The sequence below is a fragment of the Adiantum capillus-veneris genome, chromosome 19 (genome assembly GCF_014529385.1).
Source record: "Adiantum capillus-veneris isolate H3 chromosome 19, ASM1452938v2, whole genome shotgun sequence".
In the NCBI taxonomy this organism is placed as follows: domain Eukaryota; kingdom Viridiplantae; phylum Streptophyta; class Polypodiopsida; order Polypodiales; family Pteridaceae; genus Adiantum; species Adiantum capillus-veneris.
In genome coordinates this window covers 15,278,596-15,294,104 of record NC_140949.1, presented here as the reverse complement: position 1 = coordinate 15,294,104, position 15,509 = coordinate 15,278,596, and the positions used below count along the sequence as shown (strand labels likewise).

The window sequence follows — 15,509 nt, the reverse complement described above, 5'->3', positions numbered from 1 at the left end:
CTTGTCAACTGTTACTCGACTTGAGATGTTGTTGTCTCGATTGAAGAGGTTGGGCAATTTGCGGTTTTGCTACTAATAGGCATCGCGGCTATATCACGATCAATGATCTTCTCTTTTAGTAAGCATCCACATGCAGTGATTGAGTCTTTTATGTAATCAAGAGGCAACCCATGTTGTCTCTTGTCTGTGCACCATTCCTTCTGGACAGCCTTGAGAGTGGCAGCCACTCCAAGATGATTGTCATTTGTCAAAGGGCAATGGGCTGCATGAACAATGCATACCCAATCTTCCATAAAGGCAACCTTTAGGCCATTAGATTTCAAGTGCAAGCAGCCTATTTCCAACCCTATACCTGGACGAAGCATCGAGGAGTCTTTCATACTATTCCACTTCTTTAAACAAACAATCCCCGAACATCGATCACTTGAAGTATTGCTAGTGACACGGTCTCTGTCCCTCCCAAATCTTTGGCCATTAAGGAGTATGTCATCTCGTTGAAGGAGAAAAATATTTTTGATGTTTATGAATACGGATCTAAGGCAACCCAAGAGCATTGTGAATGCCAACATGCGACTGAGTTGGGACTACCTCCATTGTTTTGTGTCCAGTTATCCATGCCATTATCCTTGTTGATTGGCCAGTCATCTAACGATTCTCCTTCAGTCATCATTTCACCATTGAAATATCCACTCAATGGTCGGCCTTTGATTACATCGATGGGAGGCATCTAATACATAACATCTCTCTCTCTCTCTCTCTCTCTCTCTCTCTCTCTCTCTCTCTCTCGCACACACACACACAGACACACTACCTGGTTCAAATCCATGCTACCTTTGAGCTTCCAATCTCTTACAGAGTCTTCATCTAATTATTGATTCTTGATTATTGTCTCAGCTACCAACCTCCCCTTCTCCTGCTCTCATCTCACCTCCGATTAATGATTCCTGATCTAATCGCTGATTTTCTGATCTAATCTCTAATTACCCTGCATCCCCGCGAGGCAAATTTAAAATGGGCTGCCCCCCTGAGGCTCCCAGGTGGCCACATTGTCATAGCCATGTTGGCCCATCATTTGCCACCTGGGACTCCACCTCAGCCCATTCGCGCCACGTTTCCAATCCATGTCACCCTCCCGTCCGAGTTTACCTCCCGGCGCCCCCGTTTACCAAACCCATCCAAGTTTACTTTTTTTAGCCACGTGTAGCACCCAGATGGCCTCAATCACGGCACCCCACTTTCGCGCCCTTGATCCCACCGCCTGGACTTCCTTAAAGCTCCCGTGTCCCTTAGTTTTGAGGAGATTCACTCTACATTATGGGTTACTGATCATCTTTCCTCGATTGGTGACCACCCCTCCTCTCTCTCTCTCTCTCTCTCTCTCTCTCTCTCTCTCTCTCTCTCTCTCTCTCTCTCTCTCTCTCTCTCTCTCTCTCTCTCTCTCTCTCTCTCTCTCTCTCTCTCTCTCTCTCTCGTCTCGACTGCCTATTTGCCTCCCTCACGCAAGCACTGGTCCGGTGGCAGTTCACCTCCCCCAATTCATCTCGGGCATCCTCTTCCTACATCACGTGGCCCGTCTCTCGACTCACAAGTCCCCCCTTCCTGCACCACATGGCCTTGCCTAAATTTGGCTTCGTGTTATAGAGTAGAATAGATTATAGTAGGCTTTTTTTGCAAGACAAGTGCTTGTATTATGTTTCTGTGAGGTGTATTGTCTTTAGCCAACAATGAGGTGGATGGCAACTTCCTAATGAAGAATTGGTGAACATTTGTTCGACGGATAAAACGTTGCAGCTTTCTTCTCAAAAAAATTTGTGCTTGGTGTCCTACCATGCTAGAAGCACACTCGAAAACAAGATCTTCTAACAACACAAGACCCAAACATTCAGTAACAAATTCTAAGTGAAGCCCACGCTTCAAGCATTGCAACTCTTAAGAGGCTCTTTTGTTTTGGTTACACCTTCTACTACAATACTTTAAAGACCTTTGAGATACCAAATCTCTATAAAGCAAGTTCGGTGGCGTTATTCTATCCAAGCTCATCAATCAAGCACAGAATGCACAATAAGCATGTGCACACACTCTAAAGAGCACAAATACAAGCATTCAAGAGATCACTTCTCTATACACACACACACACACACACACACACATACACAAGCATGCACAGTGTCACAAGCACACTTGCAATGTGAGAAGAAAGAGCGCATACACTTAAGAGAGAATAGAAAATAGTAGAGAAGGAAAGAAGCTCTTCAATGCATCCACATAGGTTACAAACCAATCTTGTAAGCTATGGATACTTTAGCTTGTTGTGAAGGAGAAGAGAGCTCTTGCTCATAGATTAGGTCAAAAATCCCTTTCACATTCTACAAAATGGCATATATAGCCAAGGCTTCAAACTAGTTGGCCGATTGGAAAATAAATAAAAAATTTTAGTTTAGGCATAAATTAGGAGCATAGGAGATACAAATTTGATCTCTTATGAGCTAGGGTGAGTAGGTCTACTCAATTTTCTAAAGTGGGTTTATTAACAAGAATCTAGCAAGATGCTCACATACGTTGAGGAGAAAAAACGGGGGAATGGGACGTGGAGGAAGAGGAAGAGAGAGAGAGAGAGAGAGAGAGAGAGAGAGAGAGAGAGAGAGAGAGAGAGAGAGACCCCATGCATCATCAAAATGGTGCAGGTGAGACTTTGGTGATCGGTTCGTAGAATGAATGGAGTCCCCAATAAGTAGTGCTTCCATGTGTCTAGGACATGTAGAACAACTAAAAGCTCTTTCTCATAAATGCCCAAGACTCGTTCATCAGTATTGAGCCTTCGGCTCTCATATGCTATGGCATGCCCTTCTTGAAGCAAAACTGCTCCAAGGCAATCACCACAAGCATCACATTGGACCTCAAAATGGTTTTAAGAGATCGGGAAGCATGAGGACTGGTTGAGAGTTAAGCTTCTCCTTGAGCTTGTCAAAAGCATTTTGCTCCTTAGCAGCCCATACATACTTAATGTTCTTCTTAGTTAAGTCATGTAGTGGTCCTGCTACTTGAGAGAATTTTGCTATGAATCGTCTATAATATGCGCACATACCAATAAAGATTCTTAGCTCCTTGTAGATTCCTTGGATTAGGGCATGCTTTTATCACCTCTAACTTCGATGGATCCATACGGATACCATCTTGAGAGATAATATGACCTAGGTATTGAATCTCTTGAAGGAAAAATTCATTTTTCTTTTGGTTGAGAAAAAGCTTATTCTCCCTCAATGCTTGAAAAATCACTTGGAGATGTTGCTTATGTTCCTCCAAAGACTTGGAGTAGATGATGATATCATCAAAGAACACTTTAGTGAATTTGCGGTAGGTCTAAATATTTTCTCCATTAGACGATTGAATGTAGCTAGTGCATTAGTCAAGCCAAAAGGCATGACTAGATATTCATAAAGACCAGACGTTGTGCGAAACGTGGCCTTTAGGATATCTTCATCCACTATCCTTATTTGATGATAGCCACTCTTAAGGTCAATCCTACTGAAGTAGGTAGAGCCTTGTAACTTATCAAACAGATCTTCTACCCGAGGCATGGGAAATCTGTTTTTGATAGTGATATGGTTTAGTGCTCGATAGTCCACACACATACACTATGTACCATCTTTATTTTGCACTAAAAGGACTGGAGAACAAAAGGGAGAGGAACTAGGCCTCACCATCCCTTTGTCTACCAATTCCTGTACTTGCCTCATGATCTCCTCTTGTTGAGCTTGTGAGACTCGATAAGGAGGTTTGTTAGGCAGTGAGCTTCATGGAAGTAGCTCAATGCGATGGTGATCATCCCCACGTTTTGGAGGTAAGTCCATAAGGATATCATCGATGAACACATCTTGGAATCCTTTTAGAATATTAGACAAGTCTAACTCTTCTTGATTCCTACCATTTACATTTGATGAAACATTAGGATCTTTTAGAGACTCTTTGACAAAAATCATGTACATAGAAACTGAGCTCTTCATGATTTATCAAAAGCAAGAGAATTTACAATTGGAATGGTGCAACCACGCTCACTGGCATCTATATACATATTCTTTCCCCTGTAGGTGAAGTAGATTCTCCTTTCAGGAAACTTCATATTGGCAGCCATGTGATCAAACCATGGCGCCCCTAGGATAGCATCCTCATGTTAAAGAGGAGAGATGAAAAAGTCTTCTTTGTCGACATAGCTTTGAACATGAATCCTTAACTTCCCAATCAAGGTAGTAACGAAGGCTTGTTGTCCCTTGAAAGCTGTGTCAGCCATTACCATATCTCCCATCTCAAAAGATTGAATGCCCAACTTGGTGGCCAACTCCGTTGATATGAAGTTGTGAGTAGAGCCAGGGTCAAACAAGATGAAGGCATCATGCTCTCTTACCTTCCCCAAGCATAGGAAAGTGATGATCCTTTGCAATGAGCATCCTCTTTTGGAGCTTCGATGGTGGAAGCCCTAGGAGTCTCACTGCGAGCATTCTTTTTGGAGCAAGAACGATAGCCATGTCCTTGCTCCCCACACTTGAAACACTTATGGTCCTTGCGAAAAGCTTCAAGCTCTTCAGAAGAGAGTTTGTTTTTGCCTTTGTAAACTCCCTTCTCCTTGGACCGATTGTTGTTGTTGTTGTTGGAAGTGCCTTGGGAAGAATTTTGAGCATTGGTTTTTCCCTTTGCATCATTTTTATCTATTTTCCATGGGCTTGACATTCCGTCTAGCCCCTTCATGGAAATTGATGCATGAAGCAACCATGGTGTGATGGATTACTTCGCCAGGCTATTGAGAGTTGATGTATTCGGCCATCTCTTCAGGTAATCTCGCACAGAATTGCTTCCTTTGTTTAGCAAAGTCTATCTTTTGAAAGATAGTAGCCTTGAGATGTAAATCCCAAAACTTTTCTACATACTTGTGGATAGACTCATGAGAGAGAAGCTTCAAGCTGCACCCTGTAAGCACTTTGTCCTTTGCATCGCTTGCAAGGAATTGCTTCATGATGGAAACTCGTAGAGTTTTCCATGTCTTTGGAGTTTCGCTGTTGCCACGAAGGCTAGCCCACCATTGACGAGCTGATTTTTGAAAGTGCAGAGCTACATGGCGTAGCTTGGAGGACTCCATGAAGCCCTCGTCTCCAAAGTCCGCATCAAATTGTTGGATGAAGGCCAACCCTTTGTCGGTAGCACCAAAGGTGCCATCATAGGTAAGAAAAGAGATACTCTTTCCTCCCTCCTTGAACTTCTTTAGCTTTTGTGACCTTCAATATGCAGGGTATGATTTGTGATGTCCTCCCCTCCTGTATTCTCTAGGAGAATAGCCATAGCTTTCATACGAAGAGAAGGAAGGTGAAGAAGAAGGAGAAGAGAATGACCTATTCCTCACCTTTTTCTTCATTTGTTTCCTCTCTTCCTTTTTGGAATGACGAGGAGAAGGACTGTGTGTTGATCTTTTCCTCTTGGGAGGACTGGACGATCGTCTAGACCACCGTCTTCGTGGAGCCACATCTTCAAAGGAACTTAAACTTTCATTGCTTTCTTGCTCTTTGGATTCCTCCTCTCGTATGAGAGAGAGTCTTCTTTTGAGGGTCTCTTCAAGAGGCCTCCTAAGCTCTCTCTCCTCTTGGAGAGGAAGGGAAATCCCATAAGCGCGAAGTTGTTGAGTAACTTCGGCTTGCAAGGCAGGGTTGCCCATAGCTTGCTGCAACCTAGTTACGAGATAATTCACAAACATGGGAGCATCATCATTAGCACCTTCATGTGCAAAATCAAAGCTATCAATGTTCATTCTACTCTCTTGGTTATTGTCAGCCATGTTAACAAAATTTTATGTATGTACTTAGTGTATGCTTTGGCAATTCAAAACCTTAGTTGCCACTCCTCTTAGCCTTTGAAAATCGGCTCTTAAGTATCTACACCCACGGCTCGAAGTGGTTAATTATAGAGAGTAGTGGAGTAAGTCTAACATAGCAGAGTTGCTGAAGGCTAGATCATTTTGATCTTCTTATGGCTCAATAATGGTAAAGTCGTAGGCAAATCTAAAAAGACTCCATTATTAAGTCCAAAGCTCCCGAGGTATGCACCATATCCCACATAGTGGGCTCAACAAAACCGATAATAGATCCCAATTCCACTTACCCTAATATAATTAACAACATCAACCATTTATAGGCTACTTAAGGACCTCTCTTCTTAAGCAAGAAAAGAGAAACCAAAATCTCTGATACCAATGTAATGGAATTGGCCTATTAACTTGAGAGGAGCGGAAATTAATGAGAATACTTTTAAGAAATCACTTTGTGAGCGTAGCGGGTGAACATAATTGAAGATACCAACATAACCATAGCAATTAGTTAACTTGGCATGAACTATACTTTTGCAAGAGAGAGAATTTAGAGAGCATGAAAACAATTGAGGACCGGATTTATGTGGAGCCGGTCCCCCCTCCAATAGGCATATGTATTATGATTTCTCCCATGAAGAGAGACTTGTTACAATACAATCTCTGTGTTCCTTATAACCTAGCTGATGCAATGATGGAAAGCTTCATGCATCACAAGCATAACATAAACTTTGAAGAAAGCTTTAACTATCCCAAGCCTCAGTCCCAAGACCTCAAACACCTTTGAAGGTGGAGAGAACTAGCAGGGAATGAGGGTAGAGAAGAGGAAGAAGAAACATTTCATAGGAGAAAGAATTAGTTCCTCACTTATCATAACTGTTCTTGCTAGCATACATAATAGAATAGTAATGAAGATGGAGAAGATGTCAAGCTTAAGCATTGAAGCATGGATCTTGGTTGGATTTGCACTCCATATCCAAGAGTGTTGGTGTAGGCTCTCAACTTCTCAAGGAGCTTGGAGAAGGAGATGGAGCTCTTGCACTTTGCATAGCACACAATGAGAGTGTGTGTGGGTGAGTATACCCCCTAAGTGACCCCCTAGTTTCCTTTGTTGACCCCCCCTTGTAGCTCATGCTTGAAGCTCATTGGACCCCTCCAGGCCTAGCCAATCACAAGTAGGAGGCATTACAAGTAACAAGGGTAGCCTTGGGACAAGTGTCCCCCTTTCCCCTTTGAGAGAGAGGACTTGATAAATGCAAAGACAATTAATTAAATCTCCTAAATTATCATTGGACCCCTTGGGTGGCCAACCAATAGGCTTCAGGCACACCATGAGGGCAACATGAGGAGGAACTTGACAAGTGTCCTTGCTACCTCTTAAGGCTTGGGGTTACCTTGAGTGTGTGTGTGTGTGTATTCTCTCACTAGCCCCTACAATATGGGCTTACCCCCTCTTATGCAGGGATCATTTTGACTTTAGGTGCTCAAGCACCTTACTCATCAAGCACGACAAAGCACTTCTAGCTTAGGGGTGTTCCCACAAGCATCTCAAGCAAGCACAACAAAGCACCTCAAACACCTTAGTCATCCAGCAAGACAAGCACCTCAAGCACCTTAATCATCGAGTAGGACAAGCACCTCAAGCACCTTAATCAAGCATGACATGTACCTCAAGAAGGACAAGCACTGTAAGTTGGACAAGCACCTCGAGCTTGGGTCGGGTTCCCACCTCAAGATCAGCCCTAGCTTACCTAAGGTCAAAGGAATTTTACACACATTATTGGAGGTCTTCAATGAAGCTAACCCTAAGGTCTTATGCTCCATTGATTAGCCTTGCTCTTTGATAGACCATCTCTCATTTGGGCCCCTTTACCATTGGCCCCGTGTTGAGATAGATCTATAAGCACATGTCTATATCTTGACCCTTGTTCCCGTTTATTCTCCCACATTAAGTGATCAGTCTAATATGAGAAAATCATTTGGGTTGGTTAGTTATTAGATTTTAGGACAATTTCTCACGAAGAATTTAGTAGAGACAACACCCCTATGACTATGGGTCACAAGGGAGATGAAGAGAAGACAAATCACAACACAAAAATTAAAGAAACCAATGGACATTTTGGCAAGAAATCTTGACGAAGATGAGTACAAACATCAACTGCAAGTTGACACACATGTGAAAAGATTGATGGAGTACTCCCAAGATCCAAAATATGTGAAGTTGTCAATTCTCCTCTCAAGGTGGTAAGAAAGTGTAGTGAAGAAAAGCAAAAACTGTACTCACAGAATGAGTTAGAAAGAGCTTTGAAAAAAAGATGAACCAACTAAGGAAAGGCCTAAAGCACCCTTGGAAGAAGAGGAAATCAACAGATTTCCCTAGTTGTTTGGGCTAGAAGTCGACTTTTGAGTTGGTAAGTAGATCCAAGAAGCCTGTTCATTTTGAGGATGACACGGGTTTTTCTTCATCTTCAGAGAGTTCCGACAATTCATCATCCTTTAGTTCTGAGGAGGGCCAGAAAGGTAAGAAAAGTAAATTTTTGAAATAGTCTAGAAGGCAAGGGAGGCCATCTAGCAATTCAGAGGAGGAGAGCTGGTCCTCTTTTGATAGTAAAAAAATGGACAAGAAGACCAAGGAGTTCAAGGATGAGGGTCAACCAGTCAGGTTTGACATGTTTTCAGGCTACAAGGACACCCATGGAGCTCTTGAGTTCATACAATAGTTTGACATAGCCTTCTCGAGAGGTCAGTCCGAACACTCCAAGATGCAAGGGGCATCTGACTTGAAAGGAAATGCACATATATGGTTGTCAACTCTATTGTTATGTAGAGAAGCACCGAAGAAGTGGGAGAATTTTCACTTCTGCCTGGATATAAGAATATAAAGAAGATGTCATCACGGCTTGGCATCATCTGAGAATGACTAAGAAAGACACGTTGGATGACTATTGCGAGAGGTTTTGGGATATCTATTGTTTATGAAGTGAAACTATAGTTTTCACTACTCAATTTCAAGTCTGGAAGATGGTAGAAACATCTCAAGAAGTGCATCAAGAACGCAAGTAGAAAGAAAATTTTAGGCCGGCTAAGAATGATTGTTCAATGTTCACTGTTCAATCCTTGTTGCATGGGGATACTTTGACTTAACTTGATTTCAACCTATATATAAGAAGAAAAATTGTATATGTCTGATTTATTTAACACAGTGAGATAATCTTGTAAGCTCACTAACATATGGATGTAAATGATCTTTGGACTTTAGATTTAGTTTTCCTTTTCTCATGGAGTTTGTGATCTTTCCAAATACTTGACATATGATCACATCCTCCTTGTTCTTTGAAAATTTTAATAAGATTAATAGCTTGTATTTTTATTGAATGGATGTATGTGGGAATTACAAAATTGAAGTATTGTATTTAGTTTATGGAAGAAGTTATTTACTTATTTCAAGCTTCATATTGTAGCTAGGATATCTATTGTTTTCAATATATACCAACATCATGTTATGGGCACGCCTTTGATAATATTCACACAAACTTGTCTCAATAATAATAATAAAAATCTTGAGGCTCAATTTTTCTTTTGTGTTTAAATCCTCACGTTCCTCTATGCACATATCATGTGAGTTCATTGAAATTTGTATAATAAATTAAGAGGAGAAAAATGTTGGTTTTTAAGTATAGCTAGAGACAAACCATAAGTTTGCTACGAGAAATTGTCATTTATTCATAAAAGTATGTCAGTGTACAAGGATTTTTTTAGCACCCCTTTAGCGCACCTGCACTATATAATGGGTGGGTGGGGGGGGGGGGGGGGGGGGGGGGGGGGGGGGGGGGGGGTATATCGATCGATATACCAACTTTATGAAACTAGGATGATATAAAAGAATTCTTAGGGGTGAATTTGGTATACCGATCAGTATACCAACTTTATGAAACTAGGATGCTATAAAACAAATCTTTAGTGGGTTGAGAAGGTGATGGAATGGTTGGGTTCTCATACTGTGGGCTCAACTTCAAGTTGTCCATCACCATAATTTGGATCACAAGAATGTGTGATGTATAGTGGGCATCTTCATATCAGTTCACCACGCCAAGTTTAGAGGCTGAAGAGAAGTAACTTGGGATCAACATCATGTGGAATGGGCTTTGGTGTTGGACATTTTGGTAGAAGATGTGAGAGAGATTTTGCACGTCGAAGATATTTTCGAAGCCCCAATCGTCGGCTCCTTGACATGTCATTTTCAGGTAGTTCTATCAATGCTTGAATTGATTGTTGCCTCTCTATGTGACCCTTATATGTCCAATTTCCACTTCGCCAATCAAAATCATACACAGAAAGGAAACGATGTCCATGATCAGCTATAAATTCAATTGCTGACAAAATAAAGTCCACTTCCTCCTCTGTCATGCTATAGCATAGACCCAACCGTGCCCATCCTGGTTTCAACCCTTCATATCCCTGTAAGATGTTATGGACATATAACTCGTCATTACTTCATCAAAGTCTTTATTGTAGGTTTAAGACGATTAATGAATGAAAAATGTATAAGAAGTAATGAAGAATACCATTTGAATGGCATGTCTAATTGCAAGGGAGAGCTCATCGTTGACACCAAGGAGGAAATGACCATAAGGGCCAGCACATGCACACCCTCCTCGAGCTTGAATGCCAAATAAATCATTCAATAGCTTCACCACAAATCGGCCATGGAGTGGCTTCCTAGAGAAAGTACTTGTATTTTCCTCTGCAACAGCTTGCATCTTTCCAGCTTGTGTGTTGATAAGAAAAGAGAGTATAGGAACTCTATTATGGGCTTGGCCACCCAAAACTTGGACATTAGGGTGGACTGACAACCTTTTCAAGGCCTTATTTAGGTATAGAGCTTCGCGAAGCCTTATCAATGGAACACCCATTGCCTCCTTCAGCCAAAATGCAAGTGCACACCTTACCTTGCCTACAATGGGCGGAGTTCCACCTTCCTCTCTCTCCTCCACACCCTCATAATACAAAGTGTCCTGCATCAATGTCACATAAAAAGTTTGAAGGGCCACTACTCATAGAAAATTGTGTGTCTTTGGGCATCAAAAATATATAACTGAAAAGTTTCTTTAAACAAGTGTCATAATAAGTTACAAGTCAGCCACTTGGCATGCATGCCACCAGCTTTATACATTTAAGTTTTTACTCTGCTCAAATATGAGGGTTTTACACTCATATGATCATTCTGTGTAAGTACAAGCATACCCTTTAATCACCTTCATAGAGCTCTACAGTTGTGAGGTCTCGAAGATCCAAACATATTAACTTGCCATAGACATAGTAACATCTTCTAAACTATTGGGAGAAGGACAATTTTGGAGATCCCCTAATACAAGTACCATAAGATCTGTCAACGACCAGAACCTCAACCTTTCCATCGCTTGTAAGAACATATGATTGGACATAACCAGCAATGTACTATAATATCTTCTAGAAATTGTAGTGGGCCCATGATAGTTCTAAAGAAGAAAAACCTTCACTTTGGCTACTTTGGTATGCATATAAATTGAGAGCTATTGAGTAAGTTGATAACCTACACACTACATGTGCTTTGCAAGGATTGTCTAAAAAAATAGTCTTTCCAAAGTCTATAATCATGAAAAAATTGATCAAATTATTTTCGCATCACAAATTGTGGATAAAGACTTTGGTCTCATACAAAGGAATCGAGTAGTCAAGAAGAAAGCACAAAGACAACTAGCTGTAAAGATCTCAACTTATGTCCATGAAGACTTGAAGCTAATCCACAGATTTAGGTCCTATTCTTTAGGTCAAAATTACCTTCTTGCCTTGTATGGTACTCATTAGTGCCACCTAATGTATGCTTTATAAAGCTCTCCTCATTGTAAGAGACTCGTACCGTAGTTCTAAAATAACATACGACAAGTATATGAAGCCAATTCATAGGATTTTCTACTCAAATTTAAGGCTAAAATTGAGCACAAACATCTTAAAAGATACATGTGAAAACCAAGAAGGAAGAAAGCTTGCATCGCCTCACCTTCTCATTGAAGCCATTGACGTATGCAACGGTCCCACCGCCGCATGTTGAAGGGGGTTGCTTTTGAAGAATGTATAGGTTTTTACTCATAAGCAAAAGGCCAGGTGTGCCAGGTCCACCAAGGAACTTGTGTGGACTCATCACTATAGCATCATAACCGTCTTCTTGTCCGGATCGCATATCTATGTGCAAATGTGGAGCCCTAAAGAAAATTCAAAATATCAGATATAGATTGTCCTTCTTTTAAATGAAAATGTTTAATATACACAAAGATTCTTTATATACACACCCCACACATAGGCTTACATGACTGAAAATGTGTATGTATGTCAATAATGCATGGTCAAACTCTTCAAGTTGTCATGAAGTGTTGTTGGCCTTCTTCCTCTCCTCCTCCTCCTCCTTAGCCTCCACTTAGATGAAATTTCAAGATGCAAGCTGAAATGTCTCTACTCAAGCCTCATTTCTAATGAAAGAGGTGGAAACATTTTTCTCATCTCCCAACTCTCATTCTGCCATTGCAAGTTGTTTGAGGGTGGCCTCACAAAATTGGGTACTCAATGATAAAACTAGAAAATCCCTCATAAATTTGGGAGGATGTTAATTATGCCTTCTTTTTTTGAATGGTGGGAATGGTGAGCATTTAAGCTATCTTGTGTGTTAGAAGACCAAATTCTAACTACAATTGTCAAATTTTGTTGCTGCTGTAGTTGTAGCAGAATGGCCAACTACAAATGGACAAGTGGCAACTACCCATTCAGAATGGCTTACACAAGATGATGCCTAGTTAGTGCCAATAAGAAAAGAGTGTGAGATTTTTAACATTGCCATGGGCCATTACAAACGTTATATGATGGTCCACATTTACTCCGAACAGTTTAAGATTTACTAAGGCCTTAGGGTAGACCAATAAGGAGTGGCATAGACTTAGTAAAAAGCAAAAATCACGAAACATACATTATGATGTACTAGTCCGTAGGCATTGTCTTCGGCAGCGGCATCCCTCCCTCTCTCTCACAAGAAGATTTAGAAATTTTCTGATGTAGGAAAACGGAGTCTTTCTCAATGTTTTTCATACAATGCATAACATCATGAGCTTCTGCTCGAGAGGCACCGCATACCTAGCTAGGTACGATTGGGGGCAAGGGACCTCCGGCCCCAGCTTCTGTGAGGGAGGCGCCGCATACCTAGCTAGGTACGTCCATTCTAAACCCTGTGGGACGCAAGAGAGAGAGTCATGTGGGGGGAGTGAAAAGCAAAAATCAAGAAACATACATTGGCATTGTCTTCGGCATAGGCATCCCTCTCTCTCTCTCTCTCTCTCTCTCTCTCTCTCTCTCTCTCCCTCGTCCATTGCACTCTGGCGGGGGGGGGGGAAGAGAGAGACGTGGGGGGAATCACTCCCCTCTTTATATATAGCATAGATAGATAGATAGATAAACGGTCTAGCAGTTAGCACCTCTCAAAGGCTACGCACATGAGATTTACAAAACACAGACAATGGTTCAGCCAAGAATTCAAGAGGCTGCCGCAGAAGCCCCTTCACGCACATGATGTGCGTCGACTCCATGGAAATCGCTCTCTCCTTATGTTGCTTAGCGACTAAATTTCCCAAGCCGCAGCGGCTAACTGTGTAGCAAGCCCTACTTAAACGCATTTGACGCAGCGGTGTTAAGATTCCTGCCACGTCACTGTTTTTAGCCGCAGCGGTGGACTTTGAGGCTCATGTGCGCACCCTTTCAATTTTGAATTGCTTACCCCGCGGCAAAGTCGAAGCAGGCGAAGGCGCCATATTTGTGGAGAAGGCGGGCGATAGCGCGGGTGTTGGTGAGAAGGCCTGTCACGTTGCTGCAGGCCGAGAAGGAACCCAGCTTCCTGCGCCGGCCGGCCGCCTCTGCCGCCTGCAGCTCCGCCTCCAGTTGCTCCACGTCGATCAGCCCTTCCTCAGTCGCTGGGATCTCCCTCACCTGCACTCATCACATCCATCAAACCCTAATCTTCTGCACAAATCCATGGTGGCCTCTTCAGAAACCCCTCATCTATGCTTACCTCTGCTAAGCTCTGCCTCCATGACAGCAGATTTGAATGGTGCTCATACGGCCCCACGAAGACGAGCCACCTCTCTTTGTCCTGCGTCATGGATTCCTGCATCCTGTCGAGCACATGCCCTCGCAGAATCGACGGCACTGCTATGCCCATCACCTCTTGAAGCCGCTTGATCGCTGCGGTGCATCCCCACCCGCACATCAGCAATGCATCCTCCTCGCTCCCCCCCATCCTCTCCTTGATGTACTCCTCAGCTTGTCGCATGATCCTGCTTGTCCTCCTCCCCACATAGCTATCATCTGTATGGGTGTTTCCTGCACCACAACCAGATGCAAATATGTATTAAAGACATCAACCAATTTATGGTCTTCATGCACAGAGGCTTATCCTCCTCCCATTTTCACTCGCCTTACGCGGAAATGGGCGAACTCTCCCTCAGTTATGTGGGTTCAATGGCTGAGTTGGTTCAAATACATGCAGACAGCAAAGGGGCAAGGTAAAATTGAGTATGGATTTCTGATGTGGTCTGCACAAGGCTCATGCAAAAAGAAGCCCCCCCCCCCCCCCCCCCCCCCCCCCCCCCTTGCACAATATTTGCTTACCATAAAACGGCAAGAGATGTCTGGTTATAAAATTCTCAATGAAGAACAGCGATTTTCCAGACGCGGTGTGATCTGCATAAATGAGAATACGCTTTCCAAAGGGGGTAGGGAACTCTTGCTCTTCACCGATTAACTGCGATCGTAGCCAGGTAAGCTTCTGGGTATCATCTAAGTTCACAAGAGGGGAGACAGAATTGTTAAGGAGAGCAAACAACGGCTCCTTCTGCATATCATTTTGCTCATTCACTTTTTGTTCATCTATATTGTGGTCTCTGTGGGAATTGTCAATCAAGGTTGAAGTGTTGACAGCTGTTTTCGGAGTGTGATCTTTTACTACTTGCTTGATTGTGCCCTCTTCTTCTCCACTATTCTTGCCAGGAATGTGAGGCGCATCATCTTGCAAGATACTTCCATCCAAATTCTGGTTCTGTTCGAGCGGAGACTCCGGTTTTGCTGGTGGGACGAAAGGAGCTTGCAGTATCCTCTTTTTTCTTGGAGCAGGCATTGTTGGGAAGCCGCACATTTCCTTGAGTAGCCACTTGCTCTTAAGCCTCTTGTTATATTCTAGTGATATGTCCTCCATAGCCATCTATCTCTCTCTCTCTCTCTCTCTCTCTCTCTCTCTGTGTGTGTGTGTGGATAGATCTTTGATTCTCTTCGGATACACGTTTAAATCTTCTCTCTCTCTCTCTCTCTCTCTCTCTCTCTCTCTCTCTCTCACACACACACACACACACACACACACACACACACCACCACTAGTGTCAAACGCACATTGAGTGCTCTGACACACCCACAGACTTGAACCTTATATAAAGTAGGGAGTGGACTTTTGTAGGCAATGCGTGTGGGCAGTAGCGGAAATTCCTCTGTAGCGAGGCAAAATTAAAGAGAGTTTTCTGTTGATGCTTCCAATGTATCCGGCGGGCGGCCAACGAACATCCCGTGCTGTCGCTTATCCTAATCGGGGTAC

General features: G+C 42.6%; 1 protein-coding gene across 1 annotated transcript; it reads right to left on the bottom strand.

The window, feature by feature from the left end:
• Positions 1-9,779: 9,779 nt before the first annotated feature.
• Positions 9,780-15,125, bottom strand: LOC147433613 (uncharacterized). Its single transcript, XM_086489756.1, has 6 exons — positions 14,537-15,125; positions 13,938-14,248; positions 13,647-13,855; positions 11,889-12,090; positions 10,414-10,863; positions 9,780-10,306 (listed from the first exon to the last, which is right to left on the bottom strand). Exons 1-6 carry the CDS (start codon positions 15,123-15,125, stop codon positions 9,944-9,946), a joined length of 2,124 nt encoding a protein of 707 aa, XP_086345882.1. The 3' UTR covers positions 9,780-9,943.
• Positions 15,126-15,509: the final 384 nt, after the last annotated feature.